This window comes from Lynx rufus, unplaced genomic scaffold (genome assembly GCF_022079265.1).
Source record: "Lynx rufus isolate CCGP_SWC_20201006 ecotype Redwood Valley unplaced genomic scaffold, mLynRuf1.p SCAF_15, whole genome shotgun sequence".
Taxonomy (NCBI): Eukaryota; Metazoa; Chordata; class Mammalia; order Carnivora; family Felidae; genus Lynx; species Lynx rufus.
Window position 1 is genome coordinate 51,016,883 of NW_025814829.1, and position 23,976 is coordinate 51,040,858.

The 23,976-nt window shown below is 42.2% G+C and overlaps 1 protein-coding gene across 1 annotated transcript; it reads right to left on the reverse strand.

Moving 5' to 3' along the window:
- Positions 1-4,339: 4,339 nt before the first annotated feature.
- NTMT2 (N-terminal Xaa-Pro-Lys N-methyltransferase 2) lies at positions 4,340-22,648 on the reverse strand. Its single transcript, XM_047076806.1, has 4 exons — positions 22,495-22,648; positions 11,998-12,173; positions 5,376-5,625; positions 4,340-4,611 (listed from the first exon to the last, which is right to left on the reverse strand). The coding sequence occupies exons 1-4, from the start codon at positions 22,646-22,648 to the stop codon at positions 4,340-4,342; spliced, it is 852 nt and encodes a 283-aa protein (XP_046932762.1).
- Positions 22,649-23,976: the final 1,328 nt, after the last annotated feature.

Sequence of the window (23,976 nt, forward strand, 5' to 3'; positions counted from 1 at the left end):
ACATATGCGTGGTTCTCTGTCGCCAAATCACTCACTCCACGAGCCAGTATTTGAAAGGTCTCTCCCCATACCCCACTCTCGATACGTCTATACACACACACCGCTAATTGAGATCCTTTAAAACTCTTTTTCACATATTTGCTTAATTAGCTTGCATTGACCTCTGCAAAAACACTGGCCTCTGACGATCCTAAGAGGTAGTTTCCTGGCATGGACACCAGAGCATCAAAGAGTCAGCTGGAACGAAGGAAAGCATAACACAGCTGGATTTAATTATTCATGACAGGCAGCCGAATATATCTGACACAGGTCTTCTCCCTAACACATCACTCAAAACAGGCCGGTTTCAGGAAACGGTAGAGAGAGAGAGAGAAAAAAAAAAAAAAAACGAGGATCAGGCCAAAATGTGTCCATAATACAAAGCAGATCATCTTTCACACGGATGACCTTATGCATTTTGCTTTATATTTTTATGATGGTCCCACATCTATAAGACTGCTGACCCTTTAAGACTCGGCGTGCTCCTATGCTGGGGCTTAGCAGTGGTGGCTCAGGTTCTCGGAAGAGGAGGTGGGTGAAGATCGCACCCATTCGTGAATCATCGTACGAGCCAAGGGTCCTCCAGGGTTCACGTAGAAGTGCAGGCATGTTTGCAATTAATTCATCTGGGAAGCACAGGTGAGCACTTTCTACTTGCCTTCGACGTTCACAGAAGGATTAACTGTATCTACGATCCAGTTTGTTTCTTTGGGCTTTTGCTTAGCAGGAAACGGGTGAGGATTTTAGGCGTTACTTTGTTACGACCTACCCATAATTTTAATATTTCTCTCGTATGAAATCCACCCTCTCACCTGATGAAACGATGGGCTTTGGGTTGGCCATGCCCTTGGGTTGGCTCCTATTAAAAGAAGAGATTTCCTAATTAGGCAGAACCCAATTTTCTTGCTGCAGTCTCCTCCCAGATGCTTGATCCCTGAAGTCACTGCCTTCATGTTTCTGTGCGTTTCCCGGTCCTGGTGAGCTTGCATTGTTGGATCACAGTTTTGACCAGTCTTGCACATCCCAGTGCTCGTACAACTGCAGAAACCCTTGCGGTTTTTTCCTGCTGCTTTGCTCTGATTTACGTTTGAAGCCAGAAAAGTAGACTTCCCCTGAGTCTTTTTGCTTGGAATGTCACCTTTTATACTTTCAACAAAAACTTGGGTTTCAGCTGTACTAGGGCTTATGCCTATGACTGAGACTCTAACCATGAATGCTCCATTAAAGGGCTCAGAATTTAACAGAGAAAATAGCAAGGAGACTTGATTAGAATGCCACATGATTAGAGCTGTGATATGTTAAGCAGAGAGTGTGAGGGTAGCACGGAGTGAGGGCACCTAACCCAGCACCTAGGGGCTGAGGGAAGCTCTCTTAGACTCAGCAACGTCTAAGCAGTCTGTGCCAGATGAAAAAGAATGAGAGATGTTCTGTACTAAGGAGGTAATATCTATAAATGCTGTGAGCTACGAATCATACCAACTTTAGGGAACGCAAGTAGTTAAGTACAGGTGCAGGCGATGTGGAAAATCTGAGGCTGCGGAGGGAAGGCAGGGCTAGATCACAAAAGGCTTTATATGTCATTCTAAGGAGGTGAGGATTCATGCTATCAGTGACGGGGAGTCACTGAAAGCTTACACATGACACGGTCGGGTTTATATTTCAGAAAGACTGGCATCAGTGCGGAGAATGGATTTCGCTCTCTAGCTACTCCCCTGAAACTGGCCCCTACGCCCTCCTTCTCTACCTAATCTTCCTGTGGCTCTGAACAGCTCAGCTCCACACCCCTTTTCCCGTCAGTATTCCCAAACAAAACTAATGATCAGAATCACTTTAAGAGCTTATAAAAATACAGATAATCTGAGCCCACTTTTTCGAACTGGATCCTCATGGGAATGGAGCCTGTCAATCTCTGTTTTATAAAATCTTCCCATGTGATTCTGAGGCAGTTGGACTAGGGACAGAATTAGGGGACTAACAGAGACTGCTACTTGCACCACAACACAGATATGTCAATGAACATCAACAGTGAGTTTGGCTTGTTGCGTTAGATTAAAGATGGCTGGCACTCTAAATATCTTCCTTCTACATGATCTACACCTCTACTCCCAGGACTAGGAAAATCAATCCCTTACTTAAACCCTCCAGAACATTCTCTTGTTGTTTAAATAACATGTCCAAACCTTAACACAACCCATTAGGCAGCGTAGTCTGGCTCCAATGATCTCTCCTCTCCAGCCACCCTTCCCTTTACCTTGTACTTGTTATTTGCGGGGGTGGGGGGGTGGGGGGGTGGGGGTTGGATATTGATGCAATTTACACCCCAACTTCTACTTTGTCAATTAAATTAAGGGTAGTTATGGAGTTGAGAAATTGTGTAAATCAGTAAAGATCTGAAAACTGTCTGAAAAAGGGGTGCCTGGGAGGCTCAGTCGGTTGAGCATCTGACTTCGGCTCAGGTCCTGATCTCGTGGTTGGTGAGTTCGAGCCCTGTGTCAGGCTCTGTGCTGACAGCTCAGAGCCTGGAGCCTGCTTCGGATTCTGTGTCTCCCTCTCTTTCTTCCCCTCCCTGACTCATGCTCTGTGTCTCTCTCCCTCTCTCTCTCTCTCAAAAATAAATACACATTAAGAAAAACTGTCTGAAAAGACTTGGAAAGTGACTTGACGTAGGAAGAGAAAGGGACTGCTGGTCAATCTTCAAGACTCATCTGAGTTAAAGAGCAAATTCCACATCCACATCATTTCCATATTATTTCCATGTTATTTCCTCCCACGCTCAAGAAACCAGGGGCAGAGAATATTGATAACTTGTCAACTACCATTTGAGTATTGGCAAAGCAGAAAGCCAAGAGATAAGAGAATTAAGGGTGCTGGTGTAAAAGAAACAGAAAGTTTCTGGAACGGGCCTAAAAAGATGATTTGGCTAATTTGTCCCAAGGCACAGAGGATTAAAACGTGAATGCCCATGTTTAGCCATATGCGGTCTGGTTGGCAATGGTTCACCATTTGATTTAGTTCTGGTCTTAGGCTTGTTCTCCAGTGGCTCTCACTGACATTCTGTCATGTTACCCTAGAGCATGGTGAGTAACAACAGTTAGAAGGTTCCAGAAGCAAAGTAAATTACTTCCCAGGACATAAATGAAACCACCAAGGTAATCCTATAATGAGGTAGCAAATGCTTCATAATGATTGTTTTCCTCCTAAGTTAGAACTCTGACTTACAAACATGATTTTTACGGTTACAGCATATCCATGTGGTAGACCTTCTTTAATTAAACTGATGTGTTGCATTTCGCACAAGACTCCATCTGTCTCAAAACACAATATATGTCAATATACAAATATACGCCTCAACATGAAGATATTGGAGTGCTTCGAAGATAGGAGCAGTGACATTTAAACATTCTGATAATAAAAATGAAATGCTGTGCTTGAATGGTGTTAGATTATTTTTAATTAAACCAATGCCTTAAATTAATCCCATTAGTTCAGTTTTCAGGTTTATCATTTCCCTTCTCTTCCCAACGTACATTCACATCAATGAAAGCAATGGGGCCAGACGCGATGAGGCAAGCGGTGTCGGAGGCCAGTGACTAAAATTAAATTATCAATGACATTTACTTATCTGTTCACAGCTGAAATTTCAACGGTACATTTTCTCCTGAAACGAGACGCTTCCTCATCACTGAAATGCAGGCTTCTGTTATCAAATTACACCCATATTACATCACTGGGTGGTGAAACTGACCCCAAATAGAAAGCGAAACCATATATACTTTTTCTGTGAAGAGAAAAGCTAAAGACAAGATTAAGCAATGGGTTTGTTTTTATAAGATTATTTTGACCCGTGCCTTTCGTAATTAGGGTGAGCTTTTACTTCTAAGAGAAATAGTCGTCCCGGAGAGGAAGGGAATAGAATGCATCTAACATGAGGGCAGAGCAAGGTGGGCCTAGACTTTACCCCATCCATCCCGGAATACTCCATAATGCAAATCTTCAGGGACCAGGGCAGTTTAGAATTTGTGAACACTGCTCCCTTTTCTGGTTTTGTGTACAATGTACATTTTGGGTGTATACGGCAGTCTCTTAAAACAGTTTTCCTGATGTTTCACTCCATTTATCTGCCGGGAAATCCACCGAGTGTGTGCACGTACTTATAAAATTAGTGGAAACTTGTACATACTACATTGAGCATTTCCAGACATGCATTGGATCCCTTCTCTCCATCCTGCCACCCCCCTCCCCGCCACCGTGAATTATGAGGAGCGTACTTCTGTCCCAAAGCACCCCTGTGCAGTGCTGGTCAGGACTGTCCATCACTGTGCAGTGCGAACATCCACACCGGGATGCACTGTTCTGGAAAGCCATCCTGCTTCTTCTGGCCCAGCACCACCAGCCCACTCTTCCTAATGAGGCTCCGGAGGATGTCCATGTCCCGAGTCACACTGCTGTCCGAGAGATCAAAGATACAGCCCTCCCGAGCCACGTTGTCCTTCAGTATGATGACACCGTTTTCCTTCAGGCCAGCTCGGCACCGGGAAAGAAATACAAGAAGGTCTTTGTCGGTCAGGTACCCTAGAGGTGAGGCCAAGTAGATGGGGAAACAGGATGGAATGGTGGGGGGTGGGGAGGGAGGGGAGTAGGAAGGTAGGAAAGATCACAAGGCTAAGAATCAGGAGACCATTGGTTCACTCATTCATGAATTATTTAATAGCCTGAATTGTTCTGGTTGTGGGAGGCTTCGATAGGAGGATAGGTATCCTCTCTGAGGAGGCTCAGTGTCCCATCTATAAACTAGATATTATGCCACCTGTTCTATCTACCTCATAGGCACGAAATAAACTATTGCCTTTCCCATGAATCCCCGCCATCGTCCCCAGACAACCCAACTTTGTCATTACTGCTCTGTGTCCCCTAGACACACACACTGAGACCAATATCTAACTCACTGCTGTCTCACTTCCTGGGAATTTAAATCTAAGGAAGTCCGGTTTTGCCCCTACATGGGGATAAACTCTTTTTGACCCCACTTTTTCAAGTTTTTCAAGTATTTGGTTTTCTTTGCAGGGTTAGGTTGGTCCAAAGGCACTCCATCTCCAAGGACGGGAATTTTCAGGCTCGTGACAGAGAATGTCAGGGGAGACGGTGGGAGGACCAGAGCTGCGGGGGGAGTTTCCATGATGCCTAAGGCTGCCTAACTACCCTCAGCACAACTACGACTACATCTCCCCGAACGTCCTTGCTCCCTCTCCGCAAATCCTCACATTAGCCCCAAGTATTATCTTCTCTCTCTCTCTCGGAAGGGGACAAAGGCAGATGCCATGCCATGCAGGACTGACCAGAGACCCACTGAATCCAGATGACATCATATCTCCCCAGTGGGGGTGTAAATTCCTGCAGGTTGTAGCAGTGGTAGCTTTCTACCTTGTCCCCGTTGACCTGCAGGTAGTTCTGGGCTTCGACGAGGAACGATTCCATCATGTCCACCAGTTCCACGCTTTTGAAAACCGGCAACAAGACATGCTTGCTGACCCTTCCTATTCCAGAGCCACAATCCAAGGCACAGTCTGTCCCAGCTCTCCCGGGGCCCTGCAGAAAGGTACCTTGTGGGATGCTTCAAGTACAGACACGTACCCTGAGTCTAGGATACTCCGGTTCCCTCTTTGAACCAACTTTATTTAGGTCAATTTTCATATGATAAAATGTACTATTTTAAGTGTACCATTCAATGCATCCAGGCACGTACCGACTACCACAAACAAGTTCTAGAACATCCAAATGCCTCTTTCAAGAAATAGCCAACACTGCTAGTGTTTACTTTCTTTGTTTTATCCAAATAGAGGTCTTGAAAAGAATTACAAAGTAAGATTTTAGAAAATAATGTTTTAGGTCTAAAAACTCAGTAATTTCCTCTAAGAAATGGGTCACAGAAAGCCCTATAAAGTAGAATGTTATTAACTGTAAATTTGGGTCAAGCCCACAGCTAAATGGACATGCATGGTAGCTTATTGCTTTGTGAAAGAGAGAAAGAAAGAAAGAAGAAAGAAAGAAAGAAAGAAAGAAAGAAAGAAAGAAAGAGGAAAGAAAGAAAAGGGGAAAGGACGGGGAGGAGAGGGTAGAGAGGAAAGGAGGGGAGGAAAGGGGAGGGAAGAGAAGGGGAGGGAAGGGAAGGGAAGGGAAGGGAAGGGAAGGGAAGGGAAAGGAGAGAGGAGAGGTGAGGTGAAATGAAGCAAAGCCGGAAAACCTTACAGACAGAATTCTACTTCAAACCCACCCCGATGGCACACAGCACATTCACATGGATAGAAGGTGTTTGTGGCAAAGTCTCCTTATCTCTTTTAATGCTAGAAATTGTTTCCCGTCTTTGTAAGAGAAACTGTTTGATGTACTGTGCACAAAACCCCCTAAAATTGTTTTTATAAAGTAGGTCTCGGGGACCCTGGGTAGCTCAGTCAGTTGAGCGTCCAACTTTTTATCTTGGCTCAGGTCATGATCTCATGGTTCATGAGATGGAGCCCCGCGTGGGGTTCTGTGCTGATGGTGCAGAGCCTGCTTGGGATTCTCTCTCTCCCTTTCTCTCTAACCAACCCCCTCTTTCTCAAGATATAAAAATAAAAAATCAACTTTAAAAAGTAATAAAAATAAAGTAGGTCTGTACACTAAATTAACCGGAGGTGAAGGATGGATAGATGGTGGAGGAGGAAATCAGCCAATGAAAACTTTCTCAAACTTGCTTCTGTAAAGTAGTATATTCATATGCACATATGCATATATATATGGCCAGCTGCACATATGCATATATATATATATATATATATATAGCCAGCTGAAACTCTGAGATATATATTATTCGGTCTCTCTATATTATCTGGTCTAAATTATTTGTCCATAATTGGGATGACTGCTAAATAGATTTTATGCTAGAAATTATAATAATAAGATCTTGCCAATCAAGATCTTAAGGAGAAAGCCTACTCTTGTTTTCTCAGGAACTAAGGATTTAAGAAAAGATTTGAGGGGCGCCTGGGTGGCGCAGTCGGTTAAGCGTCCGACTTCAGCCAGGTCACGATCTCGCAGTCCGTGAGTTTGAGCCCCGCGTCGGGCTCTGGGCTGATGGCTCAGAGCCTGGAGCCTGTTTCCGATTCTGTGTCTCCCTCTCTCTCTGCCCGTCCCCCGTTCATGCTCTGTCTCTCTCTGTCCCAAAAATAAATAAACGTTGAAAAAAAAATTTTTTTTTAAAAAAAGAAAAGATTTGAGCAGAAGGAAACATCAGAAATGCTGCTTTCTAGTCCACTCAAAGGGCCTTCTGTAAGCAATAAAGGCACAGTGAAGAACAAAAAGTGAAGACATTTTGGCTTCTTTTCAAATGGAATCATAACAAGCATGATTTATCATGTGCTTATATATAGAAACTCTTTGCATCTGTAACAACTAACATCAAAACAACTCCACAAGATAATGATTACCCCCCAGTTTGAAGCTGAGGAATCTTGGGTTTCCACAGCTAACGGCAGACCTAGAACTTGAACAGGGAACTGTGTGAATCCAAAGGCAGTTCTACCTTAGAGCCGTCCCCTCAAGCGCCAACTCCGATTCCCTTGATAGTATCTGTCCGATGCTACGTTGAAAAATATTCTAAGGCTTCACCGAGACTGAGCAGGAAAGAGCTCTGTGATTGACTAGTGATGTCTCCCTTGAGTATGGGAAGGGGGACGTGGTGGTACCCATACCATGTATTTGCCATTTCCACTTACACGATGCCACCTCCCTCATTCAGATATTATAACGTAAACTCATTCAGAGAAAGAGGAGACCTAGGCTAAAGGCTTATGCTGTGAGCGCCATAAAGAAAACATCCCTTAAGTAAATCCACAACATAAACACGATGGGTGGGATAAGTATAGGAACGTTATTGTAAGCTGTCGAAATGATCTTAGTAGAAATGTGTATACTCAGAGATTACTACAAATTTTTCTTACCATTTCTTGGCCTTAAAGTCTCTACAGATCATGTTGCTCACATTATTGTAGCAAGTGGCCTTAGAATCAGAACCATAGAGCCCAAAGAGGGCTCAGAGACCTATGCCAGAGATGTCAGATTACAATAGCTGACCTCCTTTTTCTCATTGAACAAATAAACCTGAAGCTGCTCTTGTTAAAGTGAGGCAGAGCCTCACCCGCTCACCCTTCCTGTCATTCTCCCAGTAGGACCTTGAAGGATCTCAGCAAAACCCTAGAGTGCTTAAAGCACTCATGTCTAATTTCCCTACTTTTTTATACCAAGAAACTGAGGCTCAGAGAGGTGAAATGTTTGAAATAGAATTCCCTTGAAAATTCTCACTCTCTGATTTATATTTTTCACCAACGGAGACGCGCGATATTTGACTATAATTACTTTCGAAACAATGGTCATTTACAAATACAGAAAGGTACCTTTCACCCAAATTGTGTGTACTGCTCGCCTCTCACCACTGTGGCTTAGTTGTATTTATTATATTTCACTGCATACGGCTGCCACTGCCTCCCATATTCTTTCTCTCTCTCTCATTCACATGCAGCTTGTATGGGAAGGGGTATTTAAAGCCCATTCTCGGGGCGCCTGGGTGGCTCAGTCGGTTAAGCGTCCGACTTCGGCTCAGGTCATGATCTCACGGTCCGTGAGTTCGAGCCCCGTGTCGGGCTCTGTGCTGACAGCTCAGAGCCTGGAACCTGCTTCGGATTCTGTGTCTCCCTCTCTCTCTGCCCCTAACCCACTCGCATTCTGTCTCTGTCTCAGAAATAAACAGACATTAAAAAAAAATTTAAAGACCATTCTCAGGGACATCTCCTGCCTCCTGGACACCAAGGCTGCCTGTATTGAAATCTGATGTCCTTCCATGAATGTGACTGGACCTATATACAAGGTGTGATTTCAAAACAAGATGTTTTGTTAATTTCATTCTCATTTATGGTATTGTCTTCATACTTATGGATTCATATAAAATAGTAAAATACTCTTGGGAATTTGGTTTTAGTTTTGATCCTGCCTATATGTTTTGTTTTCAAAGACATCATTGTAAGTTCATTCCTGTGGGATTTAAAACTCAAAAGGAAGTGCTGAATGCCACTGTATAGAAACCGTGAAATATAACAAGTGAGACCCAGAGTTTTTAATCATCCAATCTCTGAGAAATGTCAATAGATAAATACCGTCAAATACTGATTACTTTTTACAAATTGCCACTTTCCCCCACTAGAAAGCTAAAATGAGGACCGTTATCAGCTGTGCCATTGACATCACCTTGGCATCATTTGTTTATTTGCTAAAGTAAACATAAACGCAGCAAGTTTAAACAACTTTTCTCGCTGTCCTGTGTCACTAAGTGTTGAAAGGAAAGCAAAACTTTAAATTAAACAATCTGCCTTTTCCCAGTTGACATAAGGATAAATCATGTCAGATACTCATATTCCATAACTCCTTGTATCTTGACCTGGATACTAATTTAGCAGATTATTGAGGTCAAAGTACAAAAATATCATTTCTTTAAAAAGACTGTTTATACTCAGTTAGAGGTCATGGTTTCACAATGAGCCTTGTCTCCTAAGAAGGACTCCTTATATTTGTTTGAAAAGAGCAGGCTCCTCTTTTCCAACACAAATATGCAAGCACAAGGCTGTTTCCTTTCCCAGGTCCATGGGCGTTGTATGGGCTCTGTCTGACCAGCATCCCTGTGGTCAGCTTGGCACTCCACATGGAGTGACAAGACAGCTGGATTACTAACTAAGCTTCTGAAATGCACTGGGATCAAAGTCAGCCTCACCACAAGGCAGGCAGAAGGGAGAGCTTTCGGCCAGGCCGGAGGAGAATTGAGGTCTGTGGTACACACACACACACACACACACACGCACACACCAAGGATTTTTCTGCTTCATGAGACAAATGGAAAAAATATGTCACGGTTAAGAGTAGAGAGTCTGGTGTCAGACAGGCCTGGCTGGACTTCAGTCCCTGCTCTGTCTCTTACCGGCTGCATAACCTTGACGACTTAGTTAACGTCGCCAAACCTCGGTTTCTACCAATGTAAAAAATACGGATGATAATAGGACTTACCTTCTAGAATTCTTTTGAAAAGTAATCAAGACGATACTTCTAAAGTGCTTAGCAGAGGGACTATTGCAGGAAAAGCACTCCGTGAAATCAGTCAGTGATACTGATTTAGAAATACTCCGGGTTATCCTGACCTACAAACATTCATGGACGTCATCTCCAGCTTCATGGTCCTTCGTGGCCACAGCTGATGTTCACACACGTCGGCCCCGATGGATGCTCCCTCCTGATTTAACTTCTCTGCTCAGACACTTGGTGCTCCATGGAGGTTGGATGTGAAGTGAACTTCACCTTAACATTCGGGATATTCTTTTTTTTTTTTTTTTTTTTAATTTTTTTTTTAACGTTTTTTTTTTATTTATTTTTGAGACAGAGAGAGACAGAGCATGAACGGGGGAGGGGCAGAGAGAGAGGGAGACACAGAATCGGAAACAGGCTCCAGGCTCCGAGCCATCAGCCCAGAGCCCGACGCGGGGCTCGAACTCACGGACCGCGAGATCGTGACCTGGCTGAAGTCGGACGCCCAACCGACTGCGCCACCCAGGTGCCCCGTCCCTCGGGATATTCTTGATAGTGCACTTGAAAACCTAACTCAGATGTTTATAATATTGATAATGCTTCCCTTATCAGGATACAATGGGCTCCAAATTTCAAACAGATGACTTCCGAATGAATTGGAACGAAACCTGGTTGCCAGTTAGGACTTTGTCTTCAGTAGGACCAACAACAGCTTTGTGGTATCGGCAGCTTTATTAAATCTATTCTAGCAACTAAATGAAGTTCCTGAAACTCAAATGAATGCGTTTTATGAAAGCCTGTTATTACTTTTTTTAATTTTTTAATGTTTATTTTTTTTTGAGAGAGAGACAGAGACAGAGACAGAGCATGAGCAGGGGAGGGGCAGAGAGAGAGGGAGACACAGAATCGGAAACGGTCTCCAGGCTCCAAGCCATCAGCACAGAGCCCCATGCGGGGCTTGAACTCACGGACCGTGAGATCATGACCTGAGCCGAAGTCAGACGCTTAACTGACTGAGCCACCCAGGCACCCCAAAGCCTGTTATTATTAGTAGTAGCAATAAATTAGATTTATTGGGTAATAATTATGCACAACAAAGCAAGCACATTTCTTTGCACATTGGCTCATTGGATCTTCGTATTATCCTCTGAGGTAGGTTCGATGGTTAATGCCCTAGTCACAGGTGAGAAAACTGAAGCTTACAGCACTTAAGGAACCATTCCAAGGTTGCTTGTACATTAAATAGAAGAACCTAATGACTATAGAGCTGAAGATTATTGTCCCTACCCTCTACTGTCTTGTCTCCATCTGACAGGGAAGTGAGGAAGCAGTTTCACCCAACCCCGGGGCTACAAAGAGGTCACATTCTTTCAAGGCGAAGACTGAACTACGTAATAAATAATATAAAGAGATTCTACTGTACTTCTCGTTTTCAAGCCAAACATAGGCATGCACTTCCTTACTATATTACATTTGTATTGCAGGAAATCAGTAAATCGCCCCAAGATCCCAAATGGCATGATCTCTCATCAGTCATCTGGGTGTGAACGGTTTCATCTGGAAGACTATAAAAGAGATGTCTTCTTAATCCCCCAATCGTAGTATTAGCACTGCTAGTTCCCTTTCCCCTGAAGCATGAGAGATTAGCTGAGCCTATAGGATGGTGAAAGGCCAAGGGGGATAAGCCAGTGGTTTGATGCGACCCATCCCTTCTGAACATTTTAAAAGAGGCTTTCGGGCTCAACTCTTGGCTGAGCCATATGGCTTTAATACAACTTAAATGACCACACAGAAGCATGTGAGCTCAATGTTTGCGAGGACCTTGCTTCCTCATCAAGCTGCAGTTGCATAACTCACCCCAACAAACTTCCGAAGGAAGTCCCGAGAAGCCTGGATATCTGGGATGGACAGTTCAATGAAATTTCCCATCATACCCTCTTCTGTAGCTGGTACTTCTTGATAGAAAAGTTTAGCTCTGGCATAGAACTGCATCTCCCCATTGATGATTTGACTTGTTAAAGCATACAATTTCACTGCAAATGAAATATTAATATTTATCAATATGTATATGACAGAACAAGTTCAATCTTATCACACATGGAATTGTTTCTCAGAAGCCTGCCCATTTGTCATGTGGAGGAAAGGGCACAGTCAGAAGATCTGGGTCTGAGTTCTGGCCCAGTGACTTACTCGATATGTAGCCTTGAGAAAACTTCTTAACCCCTCTGATCTTTGGGTAGCTCATGCATAGTGGCATTTTCATGACTTAATGACCCTATAGTTTAATGAAACTGTAGCTTATTACTGTATATATTTTTTTAAGTTTGGCAGTATTTGTTATCGTAGAATAAAGAATGTCACAAGGACGCCTGGGTGGCTCAGTGGGTTAAGCATCCAAGTCTTGATTTTTGGCTCAGGTCATGATCTCAGGTCATGGTTCATGGGCTCAAGCCCCACTATGGGCTCCTTGCTGAGTGTGGAGACTGCTTGGGATTCTCACTCTCCCTCTCTCTCTGCCCCTCCTGTGCTCTCTCTCTCAAAATAAATTAACTTAAAAAAAAACACAGCATGTCACAAGTTTCACAGTGAGTTTTATCTTTGAGCTCCAAGTGTTTTATGAGGATTTGACTGTTAATCTTTACTTCTAATCACAAAGTACATTTGGGGTAGCTATTTTTTCACCTCTTTTTTAAGCAACTCATACTGAAATATCTCTTTGTACCAACATTACAGAAAATGTGCTTAAGCTCTATCTTCTGAAAATAAAATAATTAAAAAATGTTATATTTATTGAGCAACTCTTCCGTAGCAGGCAGTGTGCTAGGCACATTCTCATATACTATGTCACTTCATTATTTTAGACACCGCATGAGGTATTATTTTAACACATTTATTTTTTGAAAAACATATGTTCCAACTTCTGAGAGGAAAATTTGCATGCATTTAAGTGATCTTTGTAGATGAAAATACACCTCTTCAGGTATAAAATAGTATGTTATACCTCTTCAGGTATAAAATATAAAAGGGTTGCCATATTAGAGGACATTCAGGAGGAAATGGTAAAGAGTGAATGAAAGGAAGGAATTTCTCGTTCAAGAGTGTAAACTGAATGCATTTGTCTTTCCTCCTTCCCCATATTCCCCCCAAATTGTTTTAATAACCTCAACACATATCTGAAGAAAATGAGAGGGGGGGCCACCGATGGATTCATGACTTCAACAAATGTCTGGAAGACAAAAAAGCAGATGGAACAAAGCTAAAAAATTTGCAGCCTCAGATAGTTGCAAAAGGAAATAAGAGTTAATAAAAAACCAGTGACAGGACAAATGCACCCTCCCAAAAGCAACTGATAGCACAACTGTAATCCTGGGCAGGGAAGTATCTTCTCTTTAAAAAAAAAATTTGTTTTAATTAATCGCCTACGGAGACCTAAGCCAGTTAGTATAGGATCCCGGAATACCACTTATTTTGTCATAGAGAGGACTCTAAGCATCACATCTGCTCACACAGGTGAGACTTTAGTAAGATCTACTAAAGACATATATACCAGAAGAAACATTCTCCATTACCTAGAATCATTGACCCTGTTCTTTATTCCTAACTGTGGATGAACAATTATTTCCAAACACATGGGGGTAAAGAGGCAGTCTGAAAGAAAAAATAGAGATAAACAATCAGAAATGACCCCAAAGGAAATAGAACTAACTCAAGAAATGGATGAGAATTTGAACCAAAACTAAACAGAAAATTCACATATCCTTGGAGAGAGATGAGAACTGGTGCATCCATAAATCAATGATAAGATGCCAAGAAAGCGATAATTCAATGAATAATAAAGACTTCTTAGAAATTAAAGTTTTGATTACCAAAAACTTTGGAATGAAACTTTGAGTAAATTTGTCAGGACAGAAACAAAAAGACAGATGTGGAAAACAGAGGTAAAAAGATTAGAGCTATAAAGACTTAATTCAGGAGGCTCAAACATCAAACAAATTAGGATTTTTAAGAACAGAGAAACAGAAGGAAGAAAATTATCAAAGAAATAATAGAAGAAAATTTCCCAGAGCTAAAAGTGATTGTAGGATCGAACAAGTTCTGAGCAGCATGGATATAAAAAAATAATAATGAAATAAATGCCACATTTACACAAATCCTTAGGAAATTTCAAAATGCAAAGAAGAAGAATTAGAAGATTCTAAAGTTATTTAGAGGGGAAAAGGTGGTTGACCCTCAAGGGTTGCCAGATTTAGCAAATAAAAATATGAGACACACAATTAGCTTTTAATTTCAGTTAAACAAACAATTTCATAGTATAAATATACTTGAAATATTGCATATCACATGAGACATACTTACACTAAAGATTATTTTTTGATTATTTTAAATTCAAATTTATTTGGAGTTTTATATTTTATCTGGTAACTCTATACTCAAAGGACTAGAGTCAGGCTTATAACACAAGTCTCATTAGAAACACTAGAAAACAGGGGCACCTGTCTGGCTCAGTCAGTAGATCATGTGGCTCTTGATCTCACGATTGTGAGTTCAAGTCCTATGTTGGGTGAAGAGATTACTTACAAATAAAATCTTTAAAAACAAAGAATCAATGCCATCAATATTCTTAGGGAAAAGTATTTTGAAGCTAAAACTTAATACCCCATCAAACTGTGGAAGAATATTTACCTACCATGGATTCATTCTTCAGAAGTTTGTTGAAGCAATATTCCAGCCCAATGAGCGTTCAAATCAAGAGAAGATACGTGTTAAAAGACAATGAAAGTAATCCAAGAATCCAAAGAAAACAAATTCCCAAATGACAGATACTTATCAGATCTAGAAAGTTTTTATTACAACAGAAACTATAGGCCTCAGAAACATAAGTTCATCCAGAAGTAGAATGAATTGGATTCTGGGCAATAGACAGAGTAGATAAGAAGCAAGGAGACATTAGTGATATTCTAAAGAAGACATATTTTTAATCTCAACCATCACAAATAAAAGATAGGTGGAAACTCCAAGCAAAATACACAACAGTACAAAATGTTCTGATCAGGATGTAAAGCAAACCGAAATAGACATAATTGCCAGTAAAAAGAAAAGAAACAATAAGAGAGAAAAGAGAGTCTATTTAACCTTCACTAGAAATCATTTTTCTTCAGGTAACACCAAGATTGTGAAATTGGACTAATGTACTATTTGTCTCTGGATTAAATAACAATGACATAGTCCCAAATTGTGATTTTAGAAGTTAAAAATCCAACAAACACCACTTATATTAAAATATTCCATCATAATACATTCCATCTATGGAGTTACATCAGTATTTTCCAACTCAAAGACTTTGGAGCCACTGTTTGGATCTTTTAATGGTCATGAACTTACTGAAAGGGATATAAGAATCAGTTCCGATCTACATCATTTCTAGAGACTAACAATATTATATACTATATCTCCCATATATACTATTATACATTGATTGTTTTTAAAGTATCTTCTAAAAGTATTAAATATATAGATGCTTTTTGCCATCTTGTACACATATTAGCAACTGACTGGGGAAATACAACATTAAAAGGAGAGTCTTCATGTTGAGAACATTGGGAACCACTCACCTACACCAATCTCCCTTCTCTAGCACTTGGTAAAGTGTTGTGTACACAGCAGGTGGCTCAATAAATTCAACAGGGATGACAAAAATCAAGCATAACTGTCCCCATAGCATGACTGCTTCAAATTCTTCAGTATGTCTCAGAAAACCAGGCTAGGAAATCACAGTTCATAGTCTTCCCCGAGCTCCATGCTCCCCGGGATCACAAGCGAGCCACAGCCCAGGAGTTTCCTTGATCCAACCAACCAAAGCAGCAAAGCAGCCACACTCATCATCACCTTAAGTCAACTAGTTGGTGAAGTCCATTAAAAACCTTAATCGGGAAATGAGAATGGTCCATTATGCCAGCAACATTTAGACCACAAGTGAATGCCAAGCCCAGCAGGGGTCAGTCTCAATAGGTAGGTTTTTATGGTTATGGGCTTGAGTTCTCATTTTCACCTAATTGACAGGAGCATTTCACTAAAACGATATATGAGGTGTCATGGCCAGCCCCAGGTTCTCCCCTCCTGATAGCTCCTGCAGTGGTGCAAGTTGACTCAGATAAGGTAATCAGTCATCAGCCTGTGCCTTTTTACTACAGAAACACATCTTGTAGCTCATTCTTGTAGGACTGCAAGACCTCTGTGAAACTTGGGGTAATCTAAGACGGAGTTCTTGATATAGTTCTATTCGTTCTTGATATGATATGGTGCTTATTTCTTGACCTACATTATGGGCTGACCTCCCAAGAACCTTGCAATAGTTTACTTGTTACAAAAAAGAAAGTAGAATACTAGTTGATTTGCCCTAAAGAATCTAGATCCTGTGAACTCTCTGAGGAAAATGTTGTAAATAGCTAAGTGCTTACATCTGCTGAATATCTTCTTGTCTTTTCATTTCCTTTTTATTCCTTTTTGTTTTTCTAAATGGTTGGTTATAGTTAGTTTAGACTTTATTCCAGACGTTAGAACTGTTTGTCAACTGAAAATTTATCTGAGAGGATGGGTAGGCTAAGTTTAGACGTTTAGTTTGAAATGATTTGAGATAGGATATTGGATCATGCTAACCTTTTATTTATAAGCGAAAGAAAGAAAGAAAGAAAGAAAGAAGAAGAATTAAAAAAGAAAAACCCAATTAGGACATGCCCTTATGAAGGATAAGACCTTCCATAAAAGAAATTTGCAGATGAGCCCTTCCCAATTTAGCTATTAAATAATTAATGATAAAAATGAAAGGAAGGAAGGGAGGGAGAGAGGGAGAAAGATCTAGGTACCATAGAATATTATTCAGCCAAAAAAAACGAAGGAAATCCTGCCATTTAAAACAACATGGATACATGGATAGACCCTGAGGGTATCATGCTAAGTGAAATACATCACCGCAGAAAGACAAATACCATATGATCTCACTTGTACGTGAAATCTTAAAAAAACTGAACTCATATCTATTTTTTTCACCAGCAGGGCTGGAGAGTAGAACTTTATCAGTATTTCTGGTGGAATCCAAAGGTCTGGTGTGCCAGAATACTAGAGTTATCATTATCAAGTCTCAGAATTGCCCTGAGGGGCCCTGTAGGTTTGATTTGCTCCCTGAATGCCTTAGCCATCTGGTGTTTCTTGTCTCTAAAATAATGCACTGCCTACCCTAAAAAAGTTTTAGAGGGATGTTTCCTTTTCAGCTGAAGACGAGTTCGGTGTTTCCTAATTCTTTTCAGGCTTTAACACCAATGAGGTAACAAAAGGGAGGGCGGGAGGGACAACACACTTTTCCCACCACACATCACATCCCCTACTCACTTGGCTGACGTCTTCCCAACACTCTATTTCTACTTGAGCGTCCTACCTCACCTACTATCGAATTTTAGAAGGCCGGAAGTCAGGCCGAGATAGTGGGGACAGATTTCGGGTGAGAATATCATCGGAAGGGTCAGAAGCTGATTCAGCAAGTCGCCATGCCTTGTCTGCATCTGTGCGGCATCGTGTGGGGGTCTCTGTCACTCTGTTTCCACTTTCCATGAAAACTGCCAGTGTGGGTCTCCCTACACTGAATTCCTCAGGAGAAGGCGATATCTTACTTGTCTGTGCCACCCCAAGACCTACCGTTATGCTTAACCCATAGCAGGCGTCCTTTGACTATTCGCTGACTAAATGAATATTGTCTTGCATTTTGTTCTTCGAGTAACATACAGGTTCAACAAAATGGAGAGTGGCTATAGGGAAAAGCTGACATAAGTGACACAAGTTACAGTTTTCATATAGTTTGTAAGATATCTATCCTCCTAATTAGGCATACCCATGTAATAAGAAAATAGTAACTATCATTGATCGCACATGGATGTACGCCCTACTATGCTAAGCATTTATATTAACTGAATAGGTGAGAGATGGTATTATCCATGGAAGAACACGAGGCAGCAAGAACACGAGCCCAAGATCGAGTAGCTAGTGAGGACACAACTGGAATTTAAACCCAGGTCTATTTTTTTTTAAATGTTTTATTTATTTTTGAGAGAGAGGGATAGAGAGAGAGAGAGAGAGAGAGAGCAAGTGAAGGAGGGGCAGAGAGAAAGGGAGACAGGATCCGAAGCAGGCTCTAGGCTCTGAAGTGTCAGCCCAGAGCCCGATGCGGGGCTCAAACTCATGAACCACGAGATCATGACCTGAGCCCAAGTCGGATGCTTAACCACCTAAGCCACCCGGGCGTCCTTAAACCTAGGTCTATTTAAATCCCAAACCCAGATCTCATCCGTCTCATGCTGTGTATCTGAAAGTCTGCTGAATAAAAAGGGGAGTTATCTGGTTCTCCATTTCTTTAAAGAGAAAAATAATCTCGCAGCTTTGCGAAGGGAACAGTAAACATTTGAACAAAGCATCACTGTTCAGGGAGTTGTACAGCAACACCGGCCACAGGGGTGAAATCAATTTGAAAAATGCCAGTGGGTTATACGCTGAGTTTTATTTGGCAGTCCCACGTGTCTTACAGGAAGTGTTTTTATTAACTCTGGCTTTTAATTGTGATGGCAAAAAGGTGACCATTGTTATCAATTTCCTCTTCAGAGACTTACTCTTCTAGAGTCAAGTAAAGGGTGGGTACTAAGAACTTGTGGGAACAGTACACCAGGCATTGTACTAAACACTTTCTTACCATCTCTTCACATTTTCTCTTTTACTCCTCACCATGATAACTCAAAACTGGGATTATGTGCATCATTTTGCAGATGAGTGATGAGTGATGCAGAATGATTTAGTAATTTAATATCACACAGAAACGAAGGGTCATGGCCAGGTCCCGCCCCACCCTGATTCTGCTGAACTCTGTGGAACCATTGTTCTAAAGGTGAAGTTAGACTAAGACTTTAACGAAGTCCAGGAGTGCTAGACTCTTGCTCAGTATATAACTAATAAATATTCATTGACTTCTGTGTACTTGGAAATACACGGTGGATAGTGCTGGAAGAATTACTGACTGGTTAACTTACAGGAACGTCTCCATCAGGCCTTGCATGATCCCCTTTGAGCCCTGGTATATGAACTGGAGATGTATATAATTGTTCTCCTGTTTATTTCCTATCTGTGCACAAACAGCCACCTTTGGAAATTTTCATTGGGAGGCAGCAGGATTTTGAGGTTCAAAAAAGGCAGATTTGGAGTCAGACCACCCGGGTCGAACCCCGCTCCACCACCCAAAGCCACGTGACCCGCGGCAGGTTACTTAACTCCTTCCTGAAGAGGGGTTGTATTCAGTGGCATAGCTGAGCCTTCACTGGAGATTTTTAGGATGCACACTCTTGCTTCTCCACGAATTTCTGAAGCTAGCTGAGGATATTTGAGCAAAGGTCCCCATGACTGAATGTCCCTGCAGAGCGTGCTGTAAGGGACTGGCTACCCAATGCAGGCAGTTAGCAGGAGGGAGGAAGGAAAGAAGGAATCAAAGAGTCTGGTTAGCCACATCCTTCCCATAATTACCCTAAACAACAAACTCTCTGTGTATACCCTGCAGTAGCCATTCCTTAACTTTTTTTTTTAAGGGCTTTATTTTCATTTCTGTGAAGTTTTGAAATCATCAAAAGGCGGGGGAAGCCAATTCTAAAACACCTGAGTGGAGGTGGGGAGGGAGAACTACTGGCTTCGTTTTGGGTTCAGACTAAAAAGCGTTAACACCCGCGGCTGCTTGGGAAGTCCCATAGAGTGAGCTGAGCTTAACATCTTTGGTGACGCCTATTCTAAGGAAGACCTACATGGTGACATTAAAAGAGGCCTGGTTCTGAGAAAGGAAAAGGAAAAACAAAAACAAAAACAAACAAAAAAAAAAAAACGAGTCCTTATTGATCCTTGACTGTTTTCACATATGTAACTGCATTTAATCCTTCCGATTGCCCTGTGGTTTTGAGGAAAATGATGTTCAGAGACTTCAGGAATTTGCATTAACTTTGGTGACTTTTCTATCAGCAGCAGTGCCAGAAGTCGCACTCAAGACTTTAGCGATGTGCAACTGATTATTACTAAGGGATCATTTAATCTGTTGCGAGCAGGTATTGATCGAGTTCTTTCTATGGGCCAAGAACCATGGCAAATGCTAACTATATAGATAAAGAAGAGGAAAAGTAAATGAGTCTCTATTGTCATGGGAGCTAGAGCCCCTGATGAGGCCAGGCAGATAGAGCAGAGAATAGACCCTGTCCCCAACCCTAAGCAGAAAATTTACACTGTTTCCTGTTTTACTTTGGGCTTACATGGAAGACTTTGCCAAAATGTTTGTCTTTTATTAATAATTTTTAAGAGATTGGAAATCATTGATAAACTATCAGCACATTCACAGAAGAGAAAAATAGGTAAAATCAGAATGACTCTATTGGGTGAAAAAAGGGATTTAGGCAAAATATAAATTATAGCCTACTTGTCCCAGTCAATTTTCATCTGATTTTCAGATGATACGGAAAAGATTCCTTTCCGATTCACCTTCAGCTACTTTCAGGGGTGTGTTCCTTTTCCTCTCTAGTAATTTGGTTAAATTTTTTTTAATGTTTATTTATTTTTGAGAGACAGAGCACGAGCAGGGCAGGGGCAGAGAGAGAGAGGGAGACACAGAATCCGAAGCAGGCTCCAGGCTCCGAGCTGTCAGCACAGAGCCCGACGCGGGGCTCGAACCCACGGACCGTGAGATCGTGACCTGAGCCGAAGTCGGACGCTCAACTGACTGAGCCACCCAGGCGCCCCTCTAGTAATTATTTTTAAAATCTGGCAGACATCTGCCCCTTAGTGAGTATCCTAGTAATTGTAATTGATATCTTTCTCCTGATATCTTTCTCTTGATAGCTAAGGCCACCAGGCTACCGTTATCGAGACGGGTGCACACAAGATACTCAAGAATTAGTTCTGGAAAAACAATGCTCTGCTGGTGTGTGGAGCAACCAGAACATCCTCACCTTCCAAATGGACTGTTCTAGTGTTCTCCAGTTGGATACAAATGAGATGCATGACACATCCTACAAGAATTACTTGTGGGCGGTGTGATCTACCAGAAAGAACCCTGGTCTTGGGTTCTTGCTTTGGTATCTAGATGAGATCTGTCTAGATTAGATCTCATCATCTCTGATTTTCTTTTCCCTGCCTGAAGAAACAAGATGGGGGGGGCGGGAGGGGGAGCGGAGGTGCACAGGTGGGAGGAAAAAAATAATGCTACTTTCCTTTCTATCCCATAATATGGCTGTGAGGATCAAATAAAATTACAAATACGGAAAAATTTTAAGAAACATTGTCTAAGTATGAGATGAATGTATTTGTATGTCGAGAATTAAATATCCCTTCAGGAATGGATTTATGAAAAGAAAATTTCGTGGTCTGCTGGTATCTAGTTTCTTGAACGCAATACAAAGAATTATTAGTTCCTACGACGTCTGGAAAGCCTGGCTACATCAAGGGCACAATGAGGCTTTGAGACAGCCTTAAGAAAACAGACTGGGGCTGATACATACTGTTTCTGCTTTCATTGGGGGAAAATATAAATCAAAGGGGGACACTTCACTCTTTAATCGCCAGTTATTTCCTCTTCAGTGCTGTTAAGAGTTCCTTGAAGTAACCACTTTCACAGAGGCTGAGAAAAGTAGTGGAGACAAACCCGATAAGCTTTTTATTGCCCATTGTCTAATTCCCTGAAAGCTAGAGGAAATAACGAAAATGGAGACAGACCACTGCCCCCAGTTTTTTCCTTAAAATTCAAAGACCAAAGTAAAATTTGCTCCTTTTCGGCTCTCTATTATTGTGACTCAGGAAAGCCAGAAAGGATTGTGTGTGGAGTGTGGGCTCATACACACATACACACACACACACACACACACGCACACACACCTTGCTCTATTATGGTTTAGTTTTTTTTGTGTTTTTTGGGGGACCCTTAGTTGATATACTACTGCATTAATACTCTCACCTTTGTGTTACCTAACCTGCCCCCCGTCTCGATTTTTGCAGATATTAAAAATGTCCTCTAAAACACAGGAATTGAATTTCTGTGAGCAAACCAACACCCTGGGAAGCAAATCACAGTGGCTGAGGGTGCGTGGAAATCCCAAAGTGGAGGCCTGACCTGCCAGGCAGCACCCGGCCTTTGCGCCCTGCAAGAAAGAATGCCATTGAAACATTTAAGCCCACTGACATTAGTCATGGGTTCTTTTTATCTGAAAAGAGTCCTTGTTCTAATTCCTCTTGCGCGACCTCGCCACGGTCCCCCCTTTCTGGTCCCTTCTCTAGTAGCTCTGACTCACTTACCCAGGGGAATTTTTTCCAGCAGGTAGAGATAGCTCTGAAAGAAGTCATTGCGAATGGCTCTGTGAAGGATGAAGGACATGCTATGTCGACAGAGTTCGTCGTCGGTCTTCTGCCAGCGGGATCGAAAGGCAAAATGGGCTCCCAGGTGGGCCATGGTGAAGGGGGATGAAAATTATTCCTACAGAGGCAGGAAGCTTGCCTGGCCGTTTCTTTGAATTAGCCTTCCCTTCCTACACGAACTTGAGACTGTCATTTTAAACCGGCCCCTGTCCATCCATATCAGGAGAGGCTGTCATGGGGCGTGGGGGAGGGGCAACAGACACAGGAGGTCAAGCTCCTGGCGCATGTCTCCGTCTGATTGCTTGGGCGACACCGCTCCAAGCCAGCAGGTGCTAAGTAAAGATGAAAACAGGCTGAGTGGGATCCCGCTTCATCCAGGAAAAAGCAGCGTCCGTCTGTAACTTCAAACAGGGACGAGCACAACCCACTAACACCCTGACTAGTTGCTCTAATTTGATTCCTAAATTGGAATTAGCCTAATTTCCATTTCAAAGCGCTGGGAACATTTTGCAGGAGATCCTGTTTCCTGATTTCCATCACTCCCCCTGGAACACAGAATCCTCAAGTTACAAGGACCCTTCAAAGTCATCCTCACCACCCAGGCTCCTCTCATCAGTGCAAGTTTGCCCAAATCATTTCGTAGAGGCGGATATGGGTTTCCCACTTTTAAGGATTCTCCAAGAGACGCAGTTATATGAAAACCTGTTTTGATGTTCACTACCCATCTCTGCCAGCAAATCGTTCTTCTAGATTGCTCTAAACAACACCTCATCAGGTTAGCCTGTTTCTTCCTCTCTGTCTATCGTGGGGATGGTTTTCCTCATAAGTATTCACTTAGTGTCTGTACCTCTGATAGGCCCTTTACCCTTCCCACATACTTTGTACCCTGGAGGCTGACCTAGATTGAGATCAGCGGACTCTCTTGCCTTCTGGATTCTAGTTGGGTCCAGCCAATGGGTGGTGCCAGCAGGAGACTGGAGGAGAATAAGCCGATGTATTTATTCCCCTGGCACCTTCCCTGTGGAGATGCCATAGGCTGACTTCTTCCTTTGGTGGAAAGTCATAGCTCCTGGCTGGCATCTTCTCATGCAGATATCCTGTCCTACTTCTCATAACTGCTCCCTCCTTTACTGCCTCAGCCCTCTGGGTAGTGACGTGCCATCCTGTCACAAGCCCGGGAGTAATGCACTATTCCTTGCAATTTTGCTATGCTTACCTACACCTTTTTAAATAGTCCCTTTATTTTTTTTAATTTTTTAATTAAAAATTTTTGTTAATGTCTATCTATTTTTGAGAGAGAAAGGGAGAGAGAGAGAGAACGCAAGCGGGCGAGGGGCAGAGAGAGAGGGAGACACAGAATCCAAAGCAGCCTCCAGGCTCCGAGCTGTCAGTGCAGAACCTGGAACGGGGCTCAAACCCAAG

Bases quoted from the DNA above. Each gene is read 5' to 3' on its own strand.
- NTMT2 (XM_047076806.1), bottom strand. From the start codon at position 22,648: ATGGCCCACCTGGGAGCCCATTTTGCCTTTCGATCCCGCTGGCAGAAG. The intron at 12,174-22,494 runs GTAAGTGAGTCA...TTTCATTTGCAG, and splicing joins GCTGGAAAAAATTCCCCTGG to TGAAATTGTATGCTTTAACA. The intron at 4,612-5,375 runs GTCAGTCCTGCA...CCTCACCTCTAG, and splicing joins CTGGATTCAGTGGGTCTCTG to GGTACCTGACCGACAAAGAC.